We start from the raw sequence: 24,433 nt of genomic DNA on the forward strand, positions 1-24,433 counted from the left end.
TGAGTTCCTGGCCACCATGTGCCTATTTCAGGTCATTCAGAGCATGGGGCCGTGGTCATATTCCAGATCTAGTGTTCCTGTCAGAACAATGCATATATGATCTGAAGTTGGCGAAGCTTTTGGTATCTCCCTTGTCCTGATCATACCACAGCCTAATTTCCATGAGATACTCTAGTGCCACTACCCATGCAAGGAGGCTGAACCCATTAGACTGATCTATCCCCGGCAACTGATGGCCCTGAATGGATTTCAGAGGAAGCTGGGTTTGTTCCTCTAGGGTTGCTGCATGATCCATCAAAAGCCTTCATTGCTGCTTGGAATAAAGGGATGGCTGAGGTGTTAGATTGGATTATGACCATGCAACCCGCTCCCCTCTCATGGCTCTCATCAGTTGCCATGGTTTGTGGAGGAACTGAGGAAAATAAAATAAAGGAAGAGATGTCTAGAGCATTCTTAAGTGTTCAACGAAGGATGAGCTCAACTGAACACGGGTTAGAGCACTATTAAGAGTGGCAAAGCAACACTACTTTTGTGTCCTTGTTGCATCCGTCCTGAAGTCCTGCTTTGGATTATATGAGCCCTTTTGGTTAAATTCTGGGAACTATTTGCAGGAACATGCAGAGAAATTTTCTCTGCGCCTGTTGGATAAAATTGCTCAGATTTGCTTTTCAGGAGATGCCTGGGTGGACTCTTGCACAGTTATCTAAGAATGATTTGAACTTGTTGGACCTGAAGAAGTGGACAAGGTCCTTTGAACTATGAGCTCAACCAGCTGCTGTCTAGACTCACACCTCTCCTGGCTTGTGAAAGTGGCCTGGGTAGTGTCATTTGAGTGGCTTCTAGTGCTGATTAATTCTTTGAGTGAGGGGATTGTTCTTTCATCTTTTAAAGAGGAGTTCCCTCCTTAAGAAGGCATCACTGGAGCCCACCATACTAAACAGTTTTCATGCAGTACCTAAGCTCCTTTTTTGAGAAGGTTCTTGCACAACAGCTTTAGAAGAGCTTGGAGGAAGCAGATTATCTATCCTTTTCAATCAGGATTCACACCTAGATATGGGTCAGAAATGGCATTGGTCGTGCTTTTTGCTCCGGATGGCCCCCGACCTTCGCTCCTTCCGGCGCGATCTCAAAACCTTCTTTTTTGAACAAGCTGGCCTGGTCTGATGGGATGGGGTTGGGTTTTTTATAATTAGTTTTAATTTTTAATATGTATCAATTACTACGGGCATAGTTGTTTAATCACTTTTTAATTTTTGTACCCTGTTTTTTATTATGTATTGCCCTGTTCACCGTCCTGAGTCCTTCGGGAGAAGGGCGGTATACAAATTAAATTATTAAATTAAATTAAATTAAATTTTAGTTTATCTGTTTTGGGTGGGATGGAGGTTGTGCATCCATTCTTGGCCTGCCTGCCTTTGGCTTTCGATATCATCAGCTGTTGTATCCCTTTGTTCAGCTCAGAAGATTGGGAATGGGCAGCAGAGTGCCTCACTGGCTTGTTTCTTTTCTCTGGGGTTGATTCCAGTTAGTGATGATTGGGGAGGAGGTGTCTCACCCTCAGGCTCTACTGTGTGGAGTACTACAGAATTTGGTACTCTCAGCTGTCCTGTTTAATAGCTACATGAGGCCTCTAGATAAGCTCATTCATCAGTATTATAATCACTATTTTTGACCAATCAAGTTATTCAATGAGTGCCTTGTATCAGTGTCTGGAGGCTGTGAGGTAAAGATTCCTGTCGTACTTTGCAGAATAGAGGTCTCCAGATAGATTTCTCCTCCCATCACCAGCACTGACTGGAGCTGCTTTCCTCTTCTCCTTTCCAGTCCAATGGAGACAGTCCAGAAGGATAGTATGGTTGATACTATCAAAAGTCATTGAGATGTCAGAGTTATCTAAAATCTGACTGCCAGGGATCCAGCTAATCTGCTTCCCCTAGGGCAGGGGTCCTCAACCTTGACAACTTTAAGACTTGTGGACTTCAACTCCCAGAATTCCTCAGCTAGCAAAGTCCACAAGTCTTAAAGTTGCCGAGCTTGAGGACCTGTGGCCTAGAGAAAGAGTCACCACTTTCTCTACAGCCTTCTCTAAAAATTATGGGACAGGGACTCAGATATGAAAAGGTGAAGGTTATACCACATTGTGGCAGAATAACAGCAATGGTAAATTCTTTAAAATAATTGCCGAGTTTCACCTACATTGCTTCAAGGACTTTACCATAATATATATATTTGAAATATTTTATCATACTTATTGAGAAAATTGTGTAGGAAAGGGCACTATAACAAATTACCTATTGTTTAGCAAATAATCAGAATAGAGCTGGAAGGGACATTGGAGGTCTTCTAGTCCAACCCCCTGCTCAAGCAGGAGACCTTATACCATTTCAAACAAAGACCAGTCTCTTCTTAAAAACCTCCAGTAATGAAGCACATACAACTTCTGATGGCAAGCTGTTCCACTGGTTAATTGTCCTCATTATTAGAAAGTTTCTCCTTAGTTCCAGGTTGCTTCTCTCCTTGATTAGTTTCCATCCATTGTTTCTTGTCCTGCCCTCTGGTGCTTTGGAAAATAAGTTGACCACCTCCTCTTTGCAGCAACCTCTCAAATACTGGAATACTGCTATCATGTCACCCCTAAAGGTAAAGGTAAAGTTTCCCCCGCACATGCCTGCTAGTCGTTTCCAACTCTAGGGGCTGGTGCTCATCTCCGTTTCAAAGCCGAAGAGCCAGCGCTTGTCCGAGGACGTCTCCGTGGTCATGTGGCCGGCATGACTAGACACCAAAGGCGCACGGAACGCTGTTACCTTCCCACCGTAGTGGTCCCTATTTTTCTACTTGCATTTTTATGTGCGTTCGAACTGCTAGGTTGGCAGAAGCTGGGACGAGTAACAGGCGCTCTGTTACGCAGCACTCGGGATTTGACCTGCCAAACTGCCGACCTTCTGATCGACAAGCTCAGCGTCCTAACCCACTGAGCCACCCCTTATGTCACCCCTAGTCCTTCTCTAGACTAGTCAAACCCAAATCCTGCAGCCATTCTTCATATGTTTTAGTCTCCAGGCCTTTAATAATCTTAGTAGCTCTTTGCATTTTTTCCAAAGTCTCAACATCTTTTTTATAATGTGACCAAAACGATGCAGGTGGCCTTACTAAGGCTTTATAAAGCAGTACTAATACTTCACATGATTTTGAGAAATTGAGAATGTGTAGAGAAGTTGGCTGATCCAATGCAATGCCTAACTTAGAACTCTAAAATGCAAAATCTGAAGATTCAAGGCCATTTTAAAATAAGTTCTTATGTTTTTGCTTGCCTGCATGCCACAGGTGTGTGCATTGCTTTTACTGCTTTCTGATTTGAGCTAGCATAGCTGCTTTGCAAGCTTGTTCCCAAAGATTATTCCAACTTGTGTATGTGTGTGTGACAGACTGAACAGGACATGTTGGCAAAGCATTTTCTTGGCAAGACTAAGAATGAAAGAAAGTGTAATGTCTTTATCCGTCCTCTTCAGACTCTTGACTGGCCTCCATATCAGCATCATTTTGATGCCAGGTGACCACCTTTCTATTCTTTCTATTGCATCTTAATTCCATCAGAACTCATATTGCCTAGTTTATAGCACAACATTTATTTAGGGCACATTTGCTCAATGTACTCTATGCTGAGAATTTTATAACTGTTCTGGTGAACAAAAGAAATGTCTCTTCTGTTTTTTCCTCAATGTTTAGGATGGAAGGACTAAATCTGAATCTCTAAATTTGGAGATTTTTTTTGCAGAAGTCTTAGGTAAACCATGTGGCCTAGCCCTAGAAATAATAACATGTAAGATAATGTCCACTTGAAACGGTAGAATTGGAGATAAGACATGTGTGAAAATATGCAAAGCAAGCCAGATCTACATCATCTTAAAACTTGTGAAACTGTAGAGAATAAAGCTATTGGATGGGGGGAAATGTGCTACATTGATTTTTGTATCTAAAATCAATCCAAATGTTCTTGCCTACTTTAGGAACGTATAATACAAAATGTAGAATTTGGTCTACTTATACTGCTAAACTTGTAAGCCGCCCTGAGTCTTCGGAGAAGGGCGGGATATACAAATGGAATTAAAAAAAATAAAATAAATAAAATATTCCTATGTTTAGAGTGTTTATTAAATGGAAAAGTTAAAATTAAAACTGGAAGTTTTTACATGCCTATAATAGGCTCATATGGCTCAGATTTATGTTATCTTCAAAATTTGGCTCAGATTTATGTTATCTTCAAAATTTATGTTATCTTCAGGTACACTCTGCCCACTTTACTCTGGCTAAACAAGCTGAAAATCCTGGTTCTAAGGATTCTCCCCATTTTGTCAGACCAACCGGTTGTAAGTCTTCCCTCATGACTAAACAAGACCATTCCTCAGTTAGGTTCATAGGACCTCCTGAGCCAGAATCTGAACAGATTTGTAGTGGATGTAGGCTTATGGGAGAAATCCATTCCTTCAATGTAAGGTGCTTCTGTTAATAAAGGATACCTTTGAATTGTGCTCTAAATTGTTTCTTTGTACATTTGAGGCAATGGAGTAAAGAATTAAAGTGCAAGATAATACTGATACGTGGGCAGGAGTAACACAGTCCCCTACTATATATGTGACAGGATCCAATCATGCTGGAGTCCATCCTTAGGAATTTTTTTTCTCACCAGAATGTGAGAAAAGCTTGGAAGACTAAACTGGTCCCAGTGACTGACCCAGATTGGATCCTGCAACGTTATCCTGGGTCAAGTATATTTTCCTTCATTCGTAATAATTCCACCTCAGGAATGAAATATAAGTTGTCTAAATACGGACTATAAAAAGTTGGATGCAGAAAAATCCAGTGCATCACTGCGATCTCTTGACTGCCCAAATTTCTGCAGCCCAAGTATAGTAGCCCTCCTGTTCTGTACCAGCCTGCTACTGGCCCTGCAGAAAAGGCAACCCCTTTACAAACGGCAAGAGGCTGGAAAAACGTCTGCCAAATTTATTACTAACAAAAACAAACAAGACACCAAGATACAGGAGCTTTGAAACACTATCTGAGCGGTTGCTTTCAGCAAACCAGCCCTCCCCCACACACATTCCCTTTATAAAGAGTTCAGGGCGTGGCCTCTCTCTGCCTCCTTCCGAGAAGCCCCACTGCCTTCCTCTGTTTACTCCTACTTGACTGCCTCCTGCGTCGGGCGTCCTTGAACAGGGCCAGCTGTGGGTCATCTTCATCCACACTGTCAGGCTCACACAGCTGGGTCTCCATGGTGACCAAGTGGGAGGGGCCTGCCTGAGGGCTATCATCAGCAAGATCTTCAACACCCCCCTCCTCCTCTGAGTCGTCCGACCCAACTGCCGAACCCACAGGCTGACCCTGAATCACAACACCTCCAAAAACTGCTGTAATTAATGGATGGCTTTAACTTACGTTTCTCCAAAACATATTTTGACTGTCCTTCCTGTTTTGTCAACATAATTCCACTGCAGTCATGGTCAAGCAAAGTAGGAGTGGGTTTTGACAACATACCCAGTTTGCATAAGTCTGATCAAGTAAAAGGAAAAAAAGCAAATGTCCTAGTTCCCAAGACCTACACCTTGTGGATCCATAGTGTATAGGTTTCTACTCGTGATGTTTATCTAAAAGATTACAAGTAATCTTCAGTTACCAACTGCCTAGTTTAGTGTCTGTCTGAATTTATGTCAGTGTAAAAGAATAACTTTCCCACCAGTCATCACATACAGTACATGATATTCATAGCATCCTGTCAACATATGATCATCATACAGTATATGTGCTTCACAACTGGCTTGTGACAAGAAGAGTTAATAAGTAAAATTGTATGCCACAGTCACATGATGTTTGGTTTAATGACCAAAGCCCTTCACTTAATGATCAAAGGAGAAGGGAAGTAATGTCTACAATGTCAACTATATTGTGGAATAATTGATAAATATTTTAACACTAATTTGGCATTTAGTGGGATAGAAGAATTAAATTGTATGTAATTGAACTGGTTTTAGTTAAATTGTAATTAACTTTAATGTCAAAATGTTTAAAACTTCATTTATCATTATTCTGAAATTTGCAGAGTATCTGGAAAGTTGAAATCCTTTCCCATTGATTTCTGAATCTTAACTATTCTAGTATATTGATTGCATAACAATTATGACAGCATATTAGTATAATATGTGCAAATATTTTAGATATTAATATTGTTAATAGAATTTTCTGCATTTTGTGATTTTCTGTATGGATGCCTGACTCAGTGTGTCTTTGGGCAACATAGAAAAGAAAGGAAAATCAAATCAAATCAGGAAATACAAAAATAATATATATCAATAAATGGCAGTAGACGATAAAACCATCTAAAATTTATTATATACCCACTGTTTGGCAACCAAGTTCTCTTCCAATGATCAGATCATTAACCAAAATGGTCACAAAGTGACTAAGAAGAAGAGATGGTACAGAGATTACTGATTGCTGCTGCTGTTTCATTCAGATAAAGTTCTTGTACAGAGCTCTTGTACAGCTGTGACATTGTGGCATGCACTGTTAAGCACGCAAAATTTGGTTGTAAATGCATTTAGGTCAGAAAATGATTTTTTAAAATTATACTCCCATTTGCAAATAATTTCTGACTGAGTAGCTAAATGAGAAGTCGACATATCTCCTAAAAATGAAGTTCTCTATTTTGTGGGCCAAAAGCCTGGGGAAGTACCAGGTCTTCATCAACTTCCTAAAAGCCAAGAGGGTCATGATATCTGCTTTTTCCCCTCTTACTACCCCTATATCGAGCCGCCCTGAGTCTTCGGAGAAGGGCGGGATATAAATGGAATTAAAATAAATAAATAAAATAAATATTCTTGTGAATTAGATGTATTATATATATTTGTGTGTGTACTTATTTATTGTATAAGTTTTATTAGTACCACAAGACTTAATGATACAGTGAAGACATTGAAACACATTGAAACAAAATGATCATTTTTTTCAAATATTTTCTGTTCTATTAAATAAAATTTGTATCATTTTGTAATATAGATTTGTTACATTTGTCATTTTTGCAATTTATATCCTATTCCTATTTTGTTTTTTACATGCATATAGTATTTAAGTGTTTCCCAATACGTTTTTTAAAAAAAACTGTATTTATTGGTCTTTTGCATTATTTAACTGAATTGTTATTTATGCTACTTTTCTATAGAAGGCTGTTAATAAAATTTGTTTTCAGATAAACAGGAAATAGTACAAGGAAAACACTTGCTTTGATAAATTCTCCTTAACCTGCCAGCATAGTTTGTAATTCAGTTTTTCATATTCTGTCACTCACAATTGTAGCAGGTTTCTGCCAGCAGGAAATACAGATAGCCATTATCTCAAAACAGTTAATACTTTTAATATAAAACTCTATACCTTCTAGCATTTTTTTGTGGTACATGCTGGCCCTTGAAACATCAATAAATAAAGAAAAATAGAGGATATTTTTTCTTAATATCCTTTGTTAATTTTATATTTGCAGAACTAGAATATGAGCTAGTATCTTAGAATTTAAACTTTAAGTTCAGAGCTCTATTTGCAAAAATGAAATGTCTCATGAACTTTGAGGTCATTTATATAATAATGTAAATATGATTTGTTGCAGAATTTGTTGTACACATATTGTTACTATCAGATGCCATCTTCTTGAGTCATAATCAGCAGATCTAATTAGCCCAAGGCTAATAGTTTATAGCTCTTACTACTACTTGGGAGGGGGTCACTGGATTTGAGACTTGGGTCCATTTAGATGAGGTATAGCAATTTTTGTAAGGGAAATTTTAACCTTTCGTTAAACTGTTGCATTAGTTTACATTGGTTCTTATTGCTTTATTGAAAATAAAAAGATCAGTACTCTATTTTTCACTTTTAGAGCACAGCTTCATTAGTAAACTTATTCAGAGGTGATGCAGAAAGCAGTTTTCAGGGGGCTGGACTAGAAAACCTCCAAGGTCCCTTCCTGCTCTATTTCTATTTCTATTATTTCTATTATTTCTATTTCTATTTCTATCTCTTTTCTATTCTATTCTATTCTATTCTATTCTATTCTATTCTATTCTATTCTATTCTATTCTATTCTATTCTATTCTATTCTATTCTATTCTATTCATGCTACCCTGTTTTAAACTATTGTTTGGGATACTATGTGACATTTGATAATTGAGTTTGAAAGCTTTATGTTTACGTTTAGGTTCTGAATTAAAAGCTGAATGTATTTTGATGACTGGCTAACATTTTTCTTTTGTAGCAATATTTGTGTGCTACTTGGGATATATCAGTTGACAGTTATAAAGAAGTTTTGTTCATACTATAAGGAGGTAGTGCAATCAGAGGTGTCAAATTCGATTTCATTGAGTGCCGCATTAGCATTGTGGCTGCCCTTGGGCCGGGTGGGATGTGTGGCCAGCTTGACATCACTCGCGTCAGAGGGCACCTGTGGGAGGCTGGGGGAATCGGGGTTTCTGGCAGAAGCCCACCGAAGAGCCTCACCATCTCTCTTGGGCCACATGGAGGGTCCCCAGTCAGTGGTATGTGCTGCCTTGGGCAGAGGGGGGCCAGGCACCCGGCCTGGCCCTCAAGCATCTAGGGCACCAGGACCTCGTGACACATCCCAACACTGCTTGGGGCAACTCTGGGGCTGGGCTCAGGTGGATCAGAAAGGGCAGTCCCTGTTTGACGGGGGTGTGGCGGTCAGCGGGAAGCTCGTCTTGCGTGTGCAGCGGAGCTGGAGGATGAAGTTGGCTGGCGGGGACTGAGTGTCAGGGGCCATGGCGTGGCAGTAACAGTGACTGGCTGGGCTGCCTCGCCGTGGCCCCACTTTGCTTGCCTGTGCCTCGGACCCTCCGTCTTTGCTTGCCAACACCTACCATAGTGGGACAGCTGGACAAGTGTCTGGCACATCCAGTGGACCAGATCACATGTCTTTCCCCTCCCCCCGTGCCTCTACCTGCTGCTTGGAGGGCCAGGCCAGCGGCCGAAGCACTCAGACCCACGCACTACGTGGGCTGCGGGATTCCAGGGTGCGGCGGCCGAGAGGTGGGCCAGAGCAGTGGGGGCAGTGCCTTGGTGTCTCCAGGTGGCCCCTTGGGCCAGATGTGGAACCATAGCTGGATTTGGCTCGTGGGCCTTGAGTTTGACGTGTGCTTTAACCAATCGCTAATTGCTGAGTTCAGTAAAAGTGTGCATTACTGTGCATCAGTTTTGAAACTTAAGGACCTGGAATAATTTAAAATTAAAAACAGGTAAAATAGCCTGGTTCAATTAATTGTTTAAATTGGAATACTTGGTTTTCAACAACATTACAGATTAAAATAATTAGATCCAATTTATCCATCTTTTATATCTTATAGTGTGTAATAAAATTGATTTGTCAGTAGGAATACATTAGCTATTAGTTATTCTGTACTTCACTCAGCTAGGAATATTACCGTACGTCTGAATTAGCCCATTTGTTTTCTCAGAAAACTGCAGAAGAACAACATTCCAAACAGAACTTTTTCTTACAGCCCCTTGTGTTCATAGAATATCTAAGTAATATGTGATATGGCATGGGGCATAAATTAACAGAAATCAATTATCACCAGTTCATGCAAGGGCTTTTTTGATTGAAGCTTATGAATGAACTTTGATTCCCATTTTTTTATATTCGTTCTGCTATAGCATGGGTGCACAGTCTGTGGCCCAGGGGCCACATGCGGCCCCTCAAGGCTTTTTGAGCGGCCATGAGATCTCTCCTCAGTCCTCAGTTGCTGCCAACTTTCGGTAAGTAAGTAAAAGTTCAACTTAATAGTTTTCAGAATGAATAAGATGGGAGAGGGTGGCTGGGAGGACCTAAATGTATTTTTAGAAAATGTATCCTTTACTCTGGATACAGCCATTTTCTATTTTGAACACACACATTCTTATTGCCCTGCTCATATGTAATCTCCCAAATATATAATCCACATGTGGGTTTGGTGGTTTTTTTTTTACAAAAAAGAAAGTGTGCACCTGTATGCTATAGCAAATCTGTACAACTTTACATATTTAAATCTTTTTTCTCTTTAAATTATTAATAGTTCTTAGAAATAAGGTGCTCATTATTGCCAGCTATAATATGGCTCAGTGGTAGTGTTTCATAGGGAATGTTGTTCAGCTTGTATGTCTCATTCTGATACAATATTTGGCAAAATGCAATTACATTTTAGATGGATAAGGAGCCTTTGACTTTCCCAGTAACCTTAATTTCCACTGATGCTAGTTCTGACTGGGTGTATCCCCAGTCTTGGCTGATGGAAATTGCTGTTCATCAATCTGGAGGGTCACAGATTCTTACTAGATTTAATAAGACAGATAGGTCAGTTCACTTGAACAATTACTTTACTTTTGACTGATACATTCATAGTGGTGGTTTTTATTTCAGCTTGTACTTAAGTTGGCAATAATTTTAATCTTTGTAAGGATTCCAAGTCAGTACACAGGTTGTCTTCCAAGTATTTTGATGAAAAAAGCACATTTATTAATTACTGCTGTGGAATTTTCAGTGTTAATGCAGAGCATCTACCTGTTCTGTAGGACATGCCTTCCCCACCGTTGGATTATGCATGTCTCAGAATTCCAGAGCAGATTTAGAAATAGGTACCAAATAAACAGTATCCATTTGACCAACGTGGAATGCTATTGGTATAAATGTTTTGCTTCTTGAAATTCAATATTGTATTATAACCATGAAAATATAAATAAAACATCTTCTGTAGTAGAAAATATTTTAAATATCTATGCATCCTTAAAATGTATACTCAGGAAATAACCTTCTGTATAACAGGTTAATCCCTAGTATTTAGGAATACAGGCAATGCTCGGGTTACAACCATTCGTTCAGGGTTACAACTGTTCATTCATTCAACAACCATTCAAAGTTAGGACAGCAGTGAATGAATAGTATTTATGATGGGTCCTTGTACTTCTGGCTATTGCAGCATCTCCTCAATTATGTGATTAGGATCAGGGTGCCTACCCAGAATTGTGAAGTTGCAGCATGCCACAGTTACATGATTGTGATTTCTAACATTCACTGTTGGCTTCCGACAAGCAGGAAATGGGGCAACTGGCAATCATGTGACATACTTTATGACCATGTCACTTAGTGACAGCAATCCTAGTTGAAATTGCCTTGGTAAGCCAAGGACTACTTGTACAGCCTCAAAGTGGTATATATACAAGCTGAATTAGAGCTCCTCTCGAAGGGAGATAGGCGATTTAGAAATAGGAAGTATTAAATAAATAACAGAATTGCTACAATGAAAAAGCAAAAAAACAACATAGCAAAAGCAGCATCTATTATCAATAGAAAGTAGATGTCAACATACTGCTGAAGGAAGACCCTTCAGTTTTTATACCTTTCATATGGTGCACACAGACAGTCTGCACTACAGCACTGCACATTCAGACACTATTTTCCTTGTGCCTTCTGGTGCTTCTATACTGCATAGCTTAAGAGGGAATGCTGATGAATGTCCTTTATTGGAGGCTGAGAATGAAGATGTCTGCTGTTACTTGGTCTAGATAAATGATAAGAGAGGGAAAGAATGCTATACCTTCTGGCTTGCTGGTTGTCTGCCCCATACCTGTGAAAAACATCTTTTTTGCATGTTCAAGCATTTTGGCTGTGTGGCTTGAAAGGTTATCTACCCAAGTGTATACTAACTGCCTGAGCCCAGGACATATAAAGGTAAAGGTTCCCCCGCACATGCGTGCTAGTCGTTTCCGACTCTAGGGGCCGGTGCTCATCTTCGTTTCTTTGTTACCTTCCCACGCTGTTACCTTCCCACTGTAGTGGTCCCTATTTTTCTACTTGCATTTTTACGTGCTTTTGAGCTGCTAGGTTGGCAGAAGCTGGGACGAGTAACAGGTGCTCGCTCTGTTACGCCGCACTCGGGATTTCACCCGCCAAACTGCCAACCTTCTGATCAACAAGCTCAGCGTCCTAACCCACTGAGCCACCGCGTTCCTTGTCCAGGACATATAGAGAGGCTTTTTTAGCTAAGGAATGTGTGACTTTTATATTCTCTGTGTTTTTATGAATACCGAGAGGAAAGGATGAGAAAAATATCTGGAACCTGCTTGTTAATTATTTAAGAGATAGCAAGTGGGGAATGAAAAACAGTTGGAGAGTGACTACTGAACTAATAGCCAGCAAGGAAGATATGATGCTCATTTGAACTCCTAAGTAACAAAGAATGCTTCATCATCTTCAATGCATCCACAGAGCAGGATAGCATTACATTATTCTTTGTGGGCAGAGTTTAATCAACTTCATCCTCATTTAACTCTGTTGTTAGGTCAGGTCATGGTTTTCTTGTCACTTTGGATTCTTTATGGCTTTTAGATCTTGAAGATACGGCTAGAGAATGGAAGGATACTACTTAATTACTTAACCCTTGCACTTCCTGCCAAATTAAAACCTCTCTTAAAACAGAGAATGCATGCCTCTTTGCTGGATGGAAATATATTATTGGGACTACTAAAAGGACTTCTATTGAAGAAAGCTTTCCTTTGACCAAGAAAATCTCTACAATTTTTGGCCGGTCTCAATGCTAGCCTCTAAATAACATCTAAATTATGCTGATTATCTAATGTATTTCAAATATGATTTTATCCAAGTTAATTGCTTGGTTACGATTTTATCCAAGTTAATTGCTTGGTTATTGAAACTGTGTTGGTTATCTTAATAATCTCTTATCAGTAGAACTAGAAAGGGTGGACTATGGCCATAATATTTTTCCTGAGCCTTTCAACAACTTTCTGTACCATCAGCCATGATAATGAGTACAATCATGAACGTGTGGCTGGCTGTAGAAATATTAAATAACCAATCTTTGGGATTTCCTTGTGGAATTTGACTTTGCCATTGTTTTACAGGTTTGTATTTTTTGTGATGTTTCACAGGATTTTATCATGCTTCTCAGGATCTACGTCAAACTGCTGGAATATTGGAGATTTTGATTAGGATATAGTTTCTTAATCACAGAATATTGAGGAAGAGACATTGACTAATTTCAATAATGAAATGGTCATGGTAGAACAAAAATATATAATTTTAAAATAAATCCTGGTAGAAATGTGATGCTGTTGTTAAATAAGGAAGTTAGAATCCCGAGGTGAAAGTTCATCCTCTCTTGAATTGAGTTGTACGCTCCCAAATCAGCCTGGGACTACTGCACTTTGATGCTTTGTTATGGAGGTTTTGCAGTAAGCTTGCTATAGCAAGAAGCATCTTCATTTAATTATGGCCACTATATCAGCTACAACTCTTCCTGAACTAGTCAGATTTCACTATAGTTATCCATGTATTCATGCCCCTAATGATTATTGGAACACAGTTTATGCTTGAACACCATGTGAATGTTACATGTATACTAAATGTGACATCTAGGCCAGGGCTTTTCAACCTTTTCACAGATTGTACAACTTTTAGGACATGATAATATTCAAGTACCACCCGTGCTTAGCAAGGTGTCAAAAACTTGATGACCGAAAAAATGGGGGATTTGGGGTTTTACTGATTAGATTGATTTGTTGTTATAGAAATGGCTAGTTTATATAATTATGGAAAAGTAAAAAAAAAGTTGAGGTTCGGTGTTAATGCTTCATTCTACCGCAACAGAGGAAGTCGTAAGTCAATGCCATTTCTTTTCTTTTTTTTTCCTTTCTCCCCCTCACTTTTCTTTCCCTTTTTCCTCCCCACTGTGTTCTAATATTTGCTTTTGTATTTTTGTATTTTATTCTGTAATTTAATAAAATGTTACAAACCGTAAAAAAGGAAAAAAGTACCGGTTTTACTCCTTTTATATCCTCTCCTCTCTCCCCCCACCTACTCCTTTACCCGGTGCACTGGAAGCACTGATCAGCTGGAACTGCGTGTGCTGATCCTGGGGTCTTAGAGCCCCGGCAGCACTGCAGCTCCATCTGAATCTCTCCCAGGCCTCTTTGGTGCTGCCGCTGCTTCAGCTCATGCACTTTTACACTTTTTTTTTACAGTGCTTTTCAATCCATGGTACACGTGCCACCTGCTAGGTGCCGAAGTACCACCAGTGGTACGCGTACCATGGACTGAAAAGCCCTGATCTAGGCAACTAACTGATTTAAGACATGGGCATCTTACTTACAAAACATAAAGGTCCTAAACAGTTTAAATTCTGAGATCACCTATCCCATTACCATCCTGATAAGGCCATTAAAATCTTCAGGAGGTCCTTTTAAGATTTCTCTTGTTCCTGTCTGCCTTGCACACAGGAGAAGACTATCTGTATTTTCTCATGTTCGCAGATGATACAACTGTGGTGGGTCTTATTACAGGTGGGGATGAGACAGCATATAGGGCGGAGGTACAAAAACTATCCATATGGTGTAGTAACAACAACTTGCACCTAAACATCGGCAAGACGAAAGAGATGGTGTTAGACTTCCGGAGAAAAAAGGAGGAACCTGCCCCACTTTACATCGGAGAGAACTGTGTAGAGAGAGTTTCCTCCTTTTAATTTCTGGGAGTCTACCTCTGTGAAGATCTGACCTGGAAAGTTAACACAACCCAGGTGGCTAGAAAGGCCCAACAGAGGCTTCACTTTCTTAGGGTCTTGCGGACGAACAGGGTAGAACAACAGCTAATGACCCTCTTTTACCGGTCTACCATAGAGAGCGTCCTCTCGTATGGTATTGTGGTTTGGTATGCTGGTCTGACAGCCGCGGATAGGAAAGTATTACAGAGGGTAGTGAGCACAGCACAAGACATTGTGGGCTGTTCCCTGACACCACTGGATGACATCGCCAGGGCTCGTTGCCTTGGAAGAGTGAGGAAGATTCTCAGGGATGACTCACACCCTGGACGGTATCTTTTTACTCTCCTACCATCCGGTAGGAGATATAGGAATATAGCCAGCCGTACCAACAGGCTGAAAAATAGCTTTTATCCGTGGGCTGTTAGGCTTTTAAATGGGACATAATCTTATGCAGAATTGACTTGGGAGGCTGGTGTGTGGTGTAGTTGGTTCACATAGTGTGGTGGGATGGAGGGTTTGTTGTCTCACTGTGTGTTGGGGGGAGAGAGCACGGGGAGAGGCTCAGCTAATCTCAATGTACACATGTTGTACTTTGACAATAAAGGTTTATTATTATTATTAATACATTCCTTCATCCCACAGAGAGGGTCTCCTCAGGGTGCCACCGATCAGAGAATGTCGATTGGTGGCCCCCAGGGGGAGATCCTTCTCTGTGGGCGCTCCGGAACTATGGAATCAGTTACCGGTAGAGCTCCGGATGGCGCCCGATCTTCGCTCCTTTCGCTGCGATCTGAAGACGTTTTTGTTCGAACAAGCCGGCCTGGCCTGATGGGGGATTGGTGGGGTTTTTATTTTTGTATTTTTATTGTTGTATTTTGGGGGGTTTTATAAATGTAGTGTATTAATTGTTTTAATGGGCAACTTTTTAATCTTCTTTTAATATTTGTAACTTTGTATTTTATTCTTGCCCTGTGCACCGCCCTGAGTCCTTCGGGAGAAGGGCGGTATAGAAATATTAATAAAATAAAATAAAAATTAATGTCTATGGAGATTCTCAGTCATCCAGATCATAGTTATCCCAAAGATGCTTTTTCATGAGGCAACTGGACTTTCTTGTTTTCCTTTGAAGATATTTCGCTTCTTATCCTGAGGAAGCCTCTTGGATGAGAAGTGAAATATCTTCAAAGAAAAACAAGAAAATCCGGTTGCCTCGTGAAAAAGCATCTTTGGGATCCTTCGTTAATGGCATTTGGAGTCTTATTTCCTCAACGTTCTGCAAACTCTTAGAAAATACACATCTCTTTTGTTAGGCCCTTAACTGTTAATTTAATATCACTTTTGGTATCAGTTTAATTTGTTTGTTACTTTGCCTTAAATAATTACTGAGTGAGAAAGTGGGGCATAAATAGTCAAATAAATACGTTGCACTGCGTGCAATATCAATATCTTGACCAAAATATGTGTGCTTGATCACTGATATTGGCCATTTCGATTATAGGTGGTTCTCGATTTAAAACCATTTGTTTAGTTTAGGACCCAGATTGTTGGGGGCAATTAAGCTGACTTTGTAATAATGCCGCTTGGGGTGTGTGTGAAAGCCCTAATAAGCAGGCATATACATAGAATGAAGGCTACTGCTAAGCTTGTAAGCCACCCTGAGTCTTCGGAGAAGGGCGGGATATAAATGGAATTAAAAATAAAAAAAAATAAAATAAATAGTGATTGTTCAAAGTTACAGTGGCACTGAAAAAAGTATTTTATGACTGGTTTTTCACACTTAATGATCATACTTAATGACCATTGTGGTTATGTGATTAAAATTCAGGTGCTTAGCAACTGGCATGTGTGTTTATGACAATTGCACTGTCCTGGGGTCATCTGATGACCACTTGTACTCTTTCCAGCCAGCTTTCTACAAGAACAGTCAATGTGGGAAGCCAGCATTGCTTAGCTGCATGGTTCATTTAACAACTGTAATGATTCGTTTAACAAATACGGCAAAAAAGTCATAAAATGGGGCAAAACCCATTTAACAACTGCCTTGCTTAACAACGGAAATTTTGTGCTGAATTGCTGTCTTAAGCTGAGGGCTACCTGATGTATTATGTACTGTTGTACTGAGTGTTTTCAGACTCTTTAAGCAGTTTGAAGGAACGTTTTATTTTTGTACCCAATCACATTTTATGTATTTACTTCAATTTATACAGCTGCCCATTTCACATGCATGTCTGTGGGTGACTCATGAATAAAAACGATAAAAAAAACCAAGTTAAAACAAATTAACCAATAACATTAAACATTAAAATTTTGTAGCATGATGCCATCTTTTGTTTTTGTAAAAACATTCATATAAGCACTTCGATTATTCAGAGTGGTTTTAAAATACGTACAATAGAATTTGTTTCTTTAAAAAATGATATCAATGCACAAAACGTATAGTGAATGTCCACGAGATGTTTATGATACTGTTGATACATTGGCTCATGAATGGTAAATACCTTGAACTTAATGGCTATCCTCATTTTTTATTACTACTTTCTTGAAGGCCCTGAGGGTGGGTTCTGTGGCAGAGGTTGAGCACTTTACATTCAGTTTTTGAAGGCTTGACTTTTTTTTTCCTGATTGGGATTTTGTAGGAAATTGCACTACCAATTTTCTGTTATTTTGTCCTGGATTTCAGGGACAGGTGTTGGAGGGATTTATTTTTATTTTATTTTATTTTATTACATTTATATACCGCCCTTTCCCTGAGGACTCAGGGCGGTTTACAGGGAATTAAAAACCAACAATACAAAAGTTAAAACCAATTTAAAAAAGATTAAACTTAACCCTGTGCAATTAAAACCCCAATTAAAATAAATTACTCCTCAGCCTGGGCCAGAGAGCTCGAAGAGCCAGGTCTTCAGGCCCCGGCGGAATGAACGGAGGTCGGGGGCAGTCCTCAGCTCCACTGGCAGCTGGTTCCAGAGGGCAGGCGCCCCCACTGAGAAGGCCCTATCCCTGGGTGTTACCCGCCGGCAATCTCTTACCGGTGGGACCCTGAGCAGACCCTCCCTGTGGGAGCGCACTGGACGAAGGGCATTTGATGCTGGCAGCAGGTGTTCCCTCAAATACCCCGGACCCAAGCCATGTAGGGCTTTATAGGTAATGACCAGCACCTTGAATTTCACCCGGAGGGCAACCGGAAGCCAATGCAGCTCGCGGAGTAGAGGTGTTACATGGGAGTATAGGGAGACCCCCATTACAACTCGTGCGGCCGCATTCTGCACCAGTTGAAGCCTCCGAGTGGTCCTCAAGGGCAGCCCCATGTAGAGAGCATTGCAGTAGTCCAAACGGGAGGTCACGAGCGCATGGGTAACTGTGCGTAGGGCATCTCGGTCCAGATAGGGACGCAACTGGCGCACCAGGCGAACCTGGGCAAAAGCCCCCCTGGTCACAGCTCCTATGTGGTCTTCAAAATTGAGTCGTGAATCCAGGAGGACGCCAAGTTGCGAGCCCTATCAACGGGGGGTAACACCTCACCCCCCATCGTTAGAGATGGAATAGTCTGGTTGACCCGAGATGCCGATATGCACACCCACTCAGTCTTGGCGGGATTGAGACGAAGCCTGTTTCTCCCCATCCAGACCTGGACCGCCTCCAGGCACCGGGACATCACGGCGAGGGCATCACTGGGTTGGTTCGGGGTGGATCTAGAGGCCAGAAAATAATAAATTGAAGATCACAACAGTTTGTCTATGCCAAATTTGTTCAGTATAGTTTCTTTTGATTGGCAGCTTTTCTTTATTATCCCTGTCACTACAACCAGAGTTTCTATAATTTAGGGATGTCTGGGGTTAAAGTTCAACTTTTCATAAAATACATAGTCTGTCAGTGAACATAGTGATAGCTTAAAGAAAAAATGCCACTTTTCCTGAATATAGGGGTAGTGAATATAGTTTTGTTTTAATAAATCAAAACTGTTTTCTTAATTATGTTACTGGAGCTCATTTTTCTATGTGCTGCAGAGAGCTGTGAACAATATTTGTTGGCATATATTTTTGGATCTAGGAAACTACAGTTAGCTTGTCTTGGTGCAACATTTTGCTGCCTCAGAATAATACTTTAACTTCATATTCTTATTTTCTATGATCTTTCTATAAGCGACAGCTAAATATGAGCCAGTTATATACTACATTGTGCTACAGAGCATACATAAAGAAGTGACACAAATGTACAAAATAAATATGCTCTTTCATCTTGTATCTACCTAGTCACTTGTGTCGACATTCACACACTATTGCCACAGTTATTTCATTTGCTTTATGTTAGGTTTTGGAAAACTTATTACTTCCATCTGCAAAATACAGCTCATCCCTATTCTTCATCTATTGGTTTTTCCTTTCCACCCTTTCTTATTGGTTCTCCTGGCCCAATTATTTTATGTGTTTCTTTGTCTTTTGTCTTTGTTGATAATCTACCATAAAATTGTTTACTTTAGCTTCTGCCAACATGCTGTTGATAAGGATAGTCCTAATTAAATGACCGTTTTAAGTGAATTTTTTTTTAAAAAAAATCATAATTAATATCCATTTGGAATGAGTTAACAATAAAATGAAATACAATCATAATGTTACCAAATATTTTTCAAGTAAGCAATGGCACTGATTTTTCCCTTTCATATTAGCTGTTGTTTAAGCTTTCTTTATCTCTAGTGAAGAACATTTGTTTCAAAATATGTCTGATGAGTTTTTTGTTTGGTAAAACCTTATTTCTAGTGTTTCCACATTCTGTTGAATCATTCTCTTTTTTGCTAAATGCCAACCTTCATTATTATGCATACTCCTTTTGATGGCAGACCAATGTTTCATTCTGATTCATTACTGCAGGCATTAATGCTACTTCCTACCAGAAGTCATAAGATTAAGAAACTACAAAAGAAGTTGCATGAATAGAAAGGCTCCAGGAATTCATTGCCTTCAACAGCTACAAAGGGGTAGGTATCTAGTTCTTTATACATCTGGGTCTGAATATAAGTTCTTATTGATATAGATACTTGATAAGGTAGAGATCAGTGATCCAGGATGATAATTTCCTGAAAAAGTGAGTATTGTTGAATCTGTGATCCATGAACTGAAACCTGGTACATTTTGCACCTTATCAAATGAACATCTTTGTAGTATAATTACATATTGATTCTACTCATAGTATCACTCATTTCCCTGTCTCCACTGCCAGCATTAATTGATCATTGAACCGTTAAAATATTTCTTACAGAAATGTGAAAAACAAAATCCCCTTTGCTGTCCCTTTTAAAGGGGAAAAAGTGGTCTACATTGGAAAGGTAAATGGTGATACCTTCCTTGTCCCATTTTCTCATCTTTAATTTTTTTTTGCCATAATCATTTGAGGCTTTGTAGTTTTGACTATTTTTGTTGGGGATACAGTGTTTGAGATTTAACTAAACCTTCCTTTGCCTGATCTTTCCACCCACTTTGCAGAGCAGAGAAATTGGAGTTCAAGAGTTCAAGCTTTTTGCTTTTCTGCACATTGAGAGCAATATAATCTGCCAGCAATAGGAAAGAGTCAAGTAAAGGAAAGATTGCCTACAGAAATTGCTTGCAATCTCTCCAGTCTCTCTGTTCTGAGGGGTGGGAGGTAAGACAGATATACTGACTGAAATGACAATCACATGACAGAGAGATTTTGCAAGACACATAAATGGGCCATAAGGTTATTTTTTCAGTATCATAACTTCAAACAGTTGAAATGAATGTTTGGTAAATGAAGACTATCTGTATTTGGACAAGTATTCAAAATATTTATAAGTATTTGAATATTTGGAACAATATTCAAATATTTATGTGCTATGGTTTTGGAGAAGCCAATTTACTCTTGTCAAAAGATATGGAGAAGGATTCTAGAAGGATATCATGAAAGGGATGAGATCAATCAAAAGGATGGTCCTTCTCATTCCATTTAGCAGGATAATAGTGCATGCAGCAATAGAGCCCTAGCTATACCATTAAAGAATGATAGAAACATACAGCTGTAAAAAGATTTCAGAAAAATTAAGAGTCTGTAATTAAAAAACACACCTAGAAAATAGTTAAGAATCTGGCTCATGAAAAAGAAAGTCAATAGAATTGGAAAGAAATCTACAATTTAGCCTTCTGAAATATATACTAAGGGATTAACTGTCATTTTGTAAATCAGTGATTTACGCCACTGAAATATTTTCAGTGATCTGTATGAGAGTGGGTTATTTTGAAGCTTTGAACTGGGTCTCCAAATCATATTGATTAACCTCTGGATACTTTTAACTTCACATGTATAGAGAGATAAAAGATAGCGGTAGAGCTAAACACACACACACACACATGAATATAGGCATAAAAATAAACTTTTTGTGAAACAATTTAGTCAATTTTTAAAAAAAATATATAATTTCTGTTTTTTACTACCTAAATATTTATAGTCCTACCTTGCAATGGTCATAAAGCTAATAGTTAATACTGAAATTCTGTATTATTACCCATTATTACCAACCTAATTTTACAACCCTTTTTATGGTAAATTACCATAATTTTTAAGTGAGCCAATGCTTCGCTATTGACCAATTTTCTGAAAACCAAAAGTAAATGCTGGTTTGTGACCAAAGACTGGCATAAATTGCAGTCATGTGACCACAAGATGCAGCAAACAGTCATAAATGTTTGAGAGCCTTGGTGGAGCAGTGGGCTAATGCCTCCTTAAGTAACACCAGCTGCCTGCAATTAGTGCAGGTTCGCATCCCACCAGGCTCAAGGTTGACTCAGCCTTCCATCCTTCCGAGGTAGGTAAAATGAGGACCCAGATTGTTGGGGGCAATAAGTTGACTTTGTAATAATGCCGCTGGGGGGGGGGGCGAAAGCCCTAATAAGCAGGCATATACATAGAATGAAGGCTATTGCTAAGCACATTGGTTTGTGCTTAAATTGTAAGCCGCCCTGAGTCTTCGGAGAAGGGCGGGATATAAATGGGATTTTAAAAAAAATGTGGGTCAGTTGACAACTACCCAAGATGCAGTCACATGATCACGGGGGAGTGGCCATTAGAACTTTGGAACTGAGTCATAATTACTTTTGGGGGGATGTCCATCATAACATAGGTCACTAAGCGAACCAGTTGTAAGTCGAGGACTACCTATATTTAAATCGGTTTCAATTTTGTCAGAATATTGTTTAAAGATTAGTGATTACAGTATTCAAGTTGGAATCATTTCCTGTTATTGATAAACGATACTTCTCTTGATGCAACCTAAAATTACATTTGTCATTTTTTCAAACACAGTACAACTCACTTTGACAGAGATTAGGCATTAATAAAGAGAATACTGCTTGTACATGAGTGCTCTGCATTTAATTATTTATTTTTTTATTAGATTTATAGACTACCCCAATCTGTTGGCCATAAATACTATGAAAAATCTATCCTTAGAATAGAATAGAGCTGGAAGGGACCTTGGAAGTGTTCTAGTCTATCCCCCTGCTCGAGCAGGAGAACCTATGCCATTTCAGATAAGTGACTGTCTAGTCTCTTCTTAAAAACCTCCAATGATGGAGTGCCCATGATTTATGAAGGCAAGTTGTTCCACTGGTTAACTGTCCTCACTGTTGCGAAGTTTCTCCTTAATTCCAGGTTGCTTCTCTCTTTGGTCAGTTTTCAACCATTGTTTCTTGTCCTACCCTCTGGTGCTTTGGAGAATAGTTTGCCCCCCTCTTGTTTGTGACAGCCTCCCAAATATTGCAATATTGCTATCATGTCACCCCTATTTCTTCTTTTCTTTAGACTAGCCAAACCCAAGTCCTGCAGCCGTTCTTCATATGTTTTAGTCTCCAGGTCTTGAATCATCTTAGTTGCTCTTCTCTGAACTTTTCCCAAGGTCTCAACATCTTTTTTGTATTATGGGGACCAAAATTGGTTGCAGTATTCCAGGTGTGGTCTCACTAGGGTTTTATAAAGCGGTACTTTTATAAAACGTGATCTTGATTCTATGCCTCTATTTATGCAACCCAGGATTATATTAGCTTTTTTGGCCGCTGCTGCACACTGCTGGCTCATAGTCAAGTGATTGTCCACTGGACTAATCCAAGGTCCCTCTCATAGTTACTGTTTTTGAGCCAGGTCTCACCTGATCTGTACTTATATCTTTCATTTTTCTGCCTAAATGTAAAACTTTGCTTTTCTCCACATTAAAACTCATTTTGTTGGATAGGGCCCATTGTTCCAGTTTGTCAAGATCTTTTTGAGCTTGTCTTCTGGAGTGTTGGCTATTCTTGCCAGTTTAGTATCATCTGCAAATTTGATGAGTTCCCCTTCTATTCCCTCATCTAAGTCATTGATGGAAGATATTGACGAGTACTGGGCCTAAGATGGAACCTTGTGGTACCCCATTGCTTACTTCTCTCCATGTGGATGTAGTACCATTGAGGACTACTCGCTGAGTACGGTTTGTCAGCCAGCTACAAATTCATCTGGTTCTTGACTCCATGTTCTGCCTGTTTTATAGCAAAATGAAGTTATGTTACTTATTGCAGTCAATTAAGGTACATAATTTTAACTGAAAGCTGGACTTCATGACAGCATGAATGATGTCATTATAAGAATCAGTGTTTGTTGCACTTATTTTGGTTTGCACGTAGTGAAAAATTCTTAATGTGTTTTCACAGTTTTCTCTCAGAGTGCTATGTTGTTTGTCAGATTTGTATTTGAATGAATTTTTCCTACGTTAAAAACTGTTGGACATTAGGTTAGGGCCATTCAGTATAACAAAGTTTAAGAAATTATTTTTCTGTGATTTGTGAATAAATAGTTCAGTTAAGTTGGGTAAAAAAGAGAGGAAGGTATTAGTAGTTTAAGATAAAGATCCATTTATTCCTTCTATTCAGCAAATGTTACTGGTTTGAGGCAAGTTACATTTTATTTATTTGATTCTTGGTTTGAATCACACTAGTTTTGTTTATGCAGTGAGAGTGAGTTTATTGGTTTTTTTAACTTTTAATATACTGTTTCTTACTTGTATGTCTCAAAATCTTTGATCTCCTGCCATAAGCATAAAATAAAAGGATTGCCTATAGAATTTTAATTTTTCTTTCGCAATCAATTTTTTTCTATTTCATCTGTATTTTTATATTTATTATTTATTTGCTTACTCATTCAGTTCCTATACTTGCTCATCTCAGGAAATGACTCTGGGCAGTTTATAATTCAAAAATTATGATCAAAAATTATGGGTTGTGCCAAGAGAGTGATTGGTCGAAAGTCTTTCAGTAAGATTTGTTGGCTGGGGGTGGGCCAGAACATGGGTCTTCCTAATCCGAGTCCAATTTAACTACTACCCCACAGTGTTTCTAAAAAGGAATGATTGAAATATATAATCCTAGATGCCTGTGAAATATCTATCACATAATCTGCCTTGGATTACCAGTATGGCTATGGCACCAGGGGCAGATTTAAAGGTCCATAAGACTCTCAAAGGACTTGGAACGGTAAAATTGTTTTATTATTGTGAATTATGTAAACAAGATAGGACCTGAAGAATCTGCAGTTGATTTCAATTTTGAAAGTTTCAGTAGTTGCTGCTTGGTTAGAATTTCTTAGGTATATTTTCTTAAAAAGAAGAGTATTGTTGTTGAATGATTCTAAAGCAGGGGTGTGAAACTACCGGGCCATGGGCCGGCTGTGTCATGGCGAAACCGCACCCATCCCATTACCGGCAGTGGGGGGGAAAAAGTCACAATATGTCACGACACGTCATGTGACGTTGCGACTTTGACACCCCTGTTCTAAAATGTTCTCAAGATAAGACATCCAGTGAACTTTCTGAT

General features: G+C 39.3%; 1 protein-coding gene across 3 annotated transcripts in view; it reads left to right on the plus strand.

The window, feature by feature from the left end:
• Positions 1-24,433, plus strand: part of ADNP (activity dependent neuroprotector homeobox) — a 52,073-nt gene that overhangs the window by 17,543 nt on the left and 10,097 nt on the right. For 2 of the 3 annotated variants that reach the window (XM_081323897.1, XM_081323899.1), the window contains exon 2: positions 19,454-19,560. In XM_081323897.1, coding sequence (XP_081180023.1) covers positions 19,512-19,560 — 49 coding nt within the window. In that variant the 5' untranslated portion in view covers positions 19,454-19,511. Of the gene's footprint in view, positions 1-9,708; positions 9,811-19,453; positions 19,561-24,433 lie in introns of all 3 variants that reach the window. The other variant, XM_081323898.1, reaches the window with a different exon arrangement.

This window comes from Vipera berus, assembly GCF_964194415.1.
Source record: "Vipera berus genome assembly, chromosome: 3".
NCBI lineage: Eukaryota > Metazoa > Chordata > Lepidosauria > Squamata > Viperidae > Vipera > Vipera berus.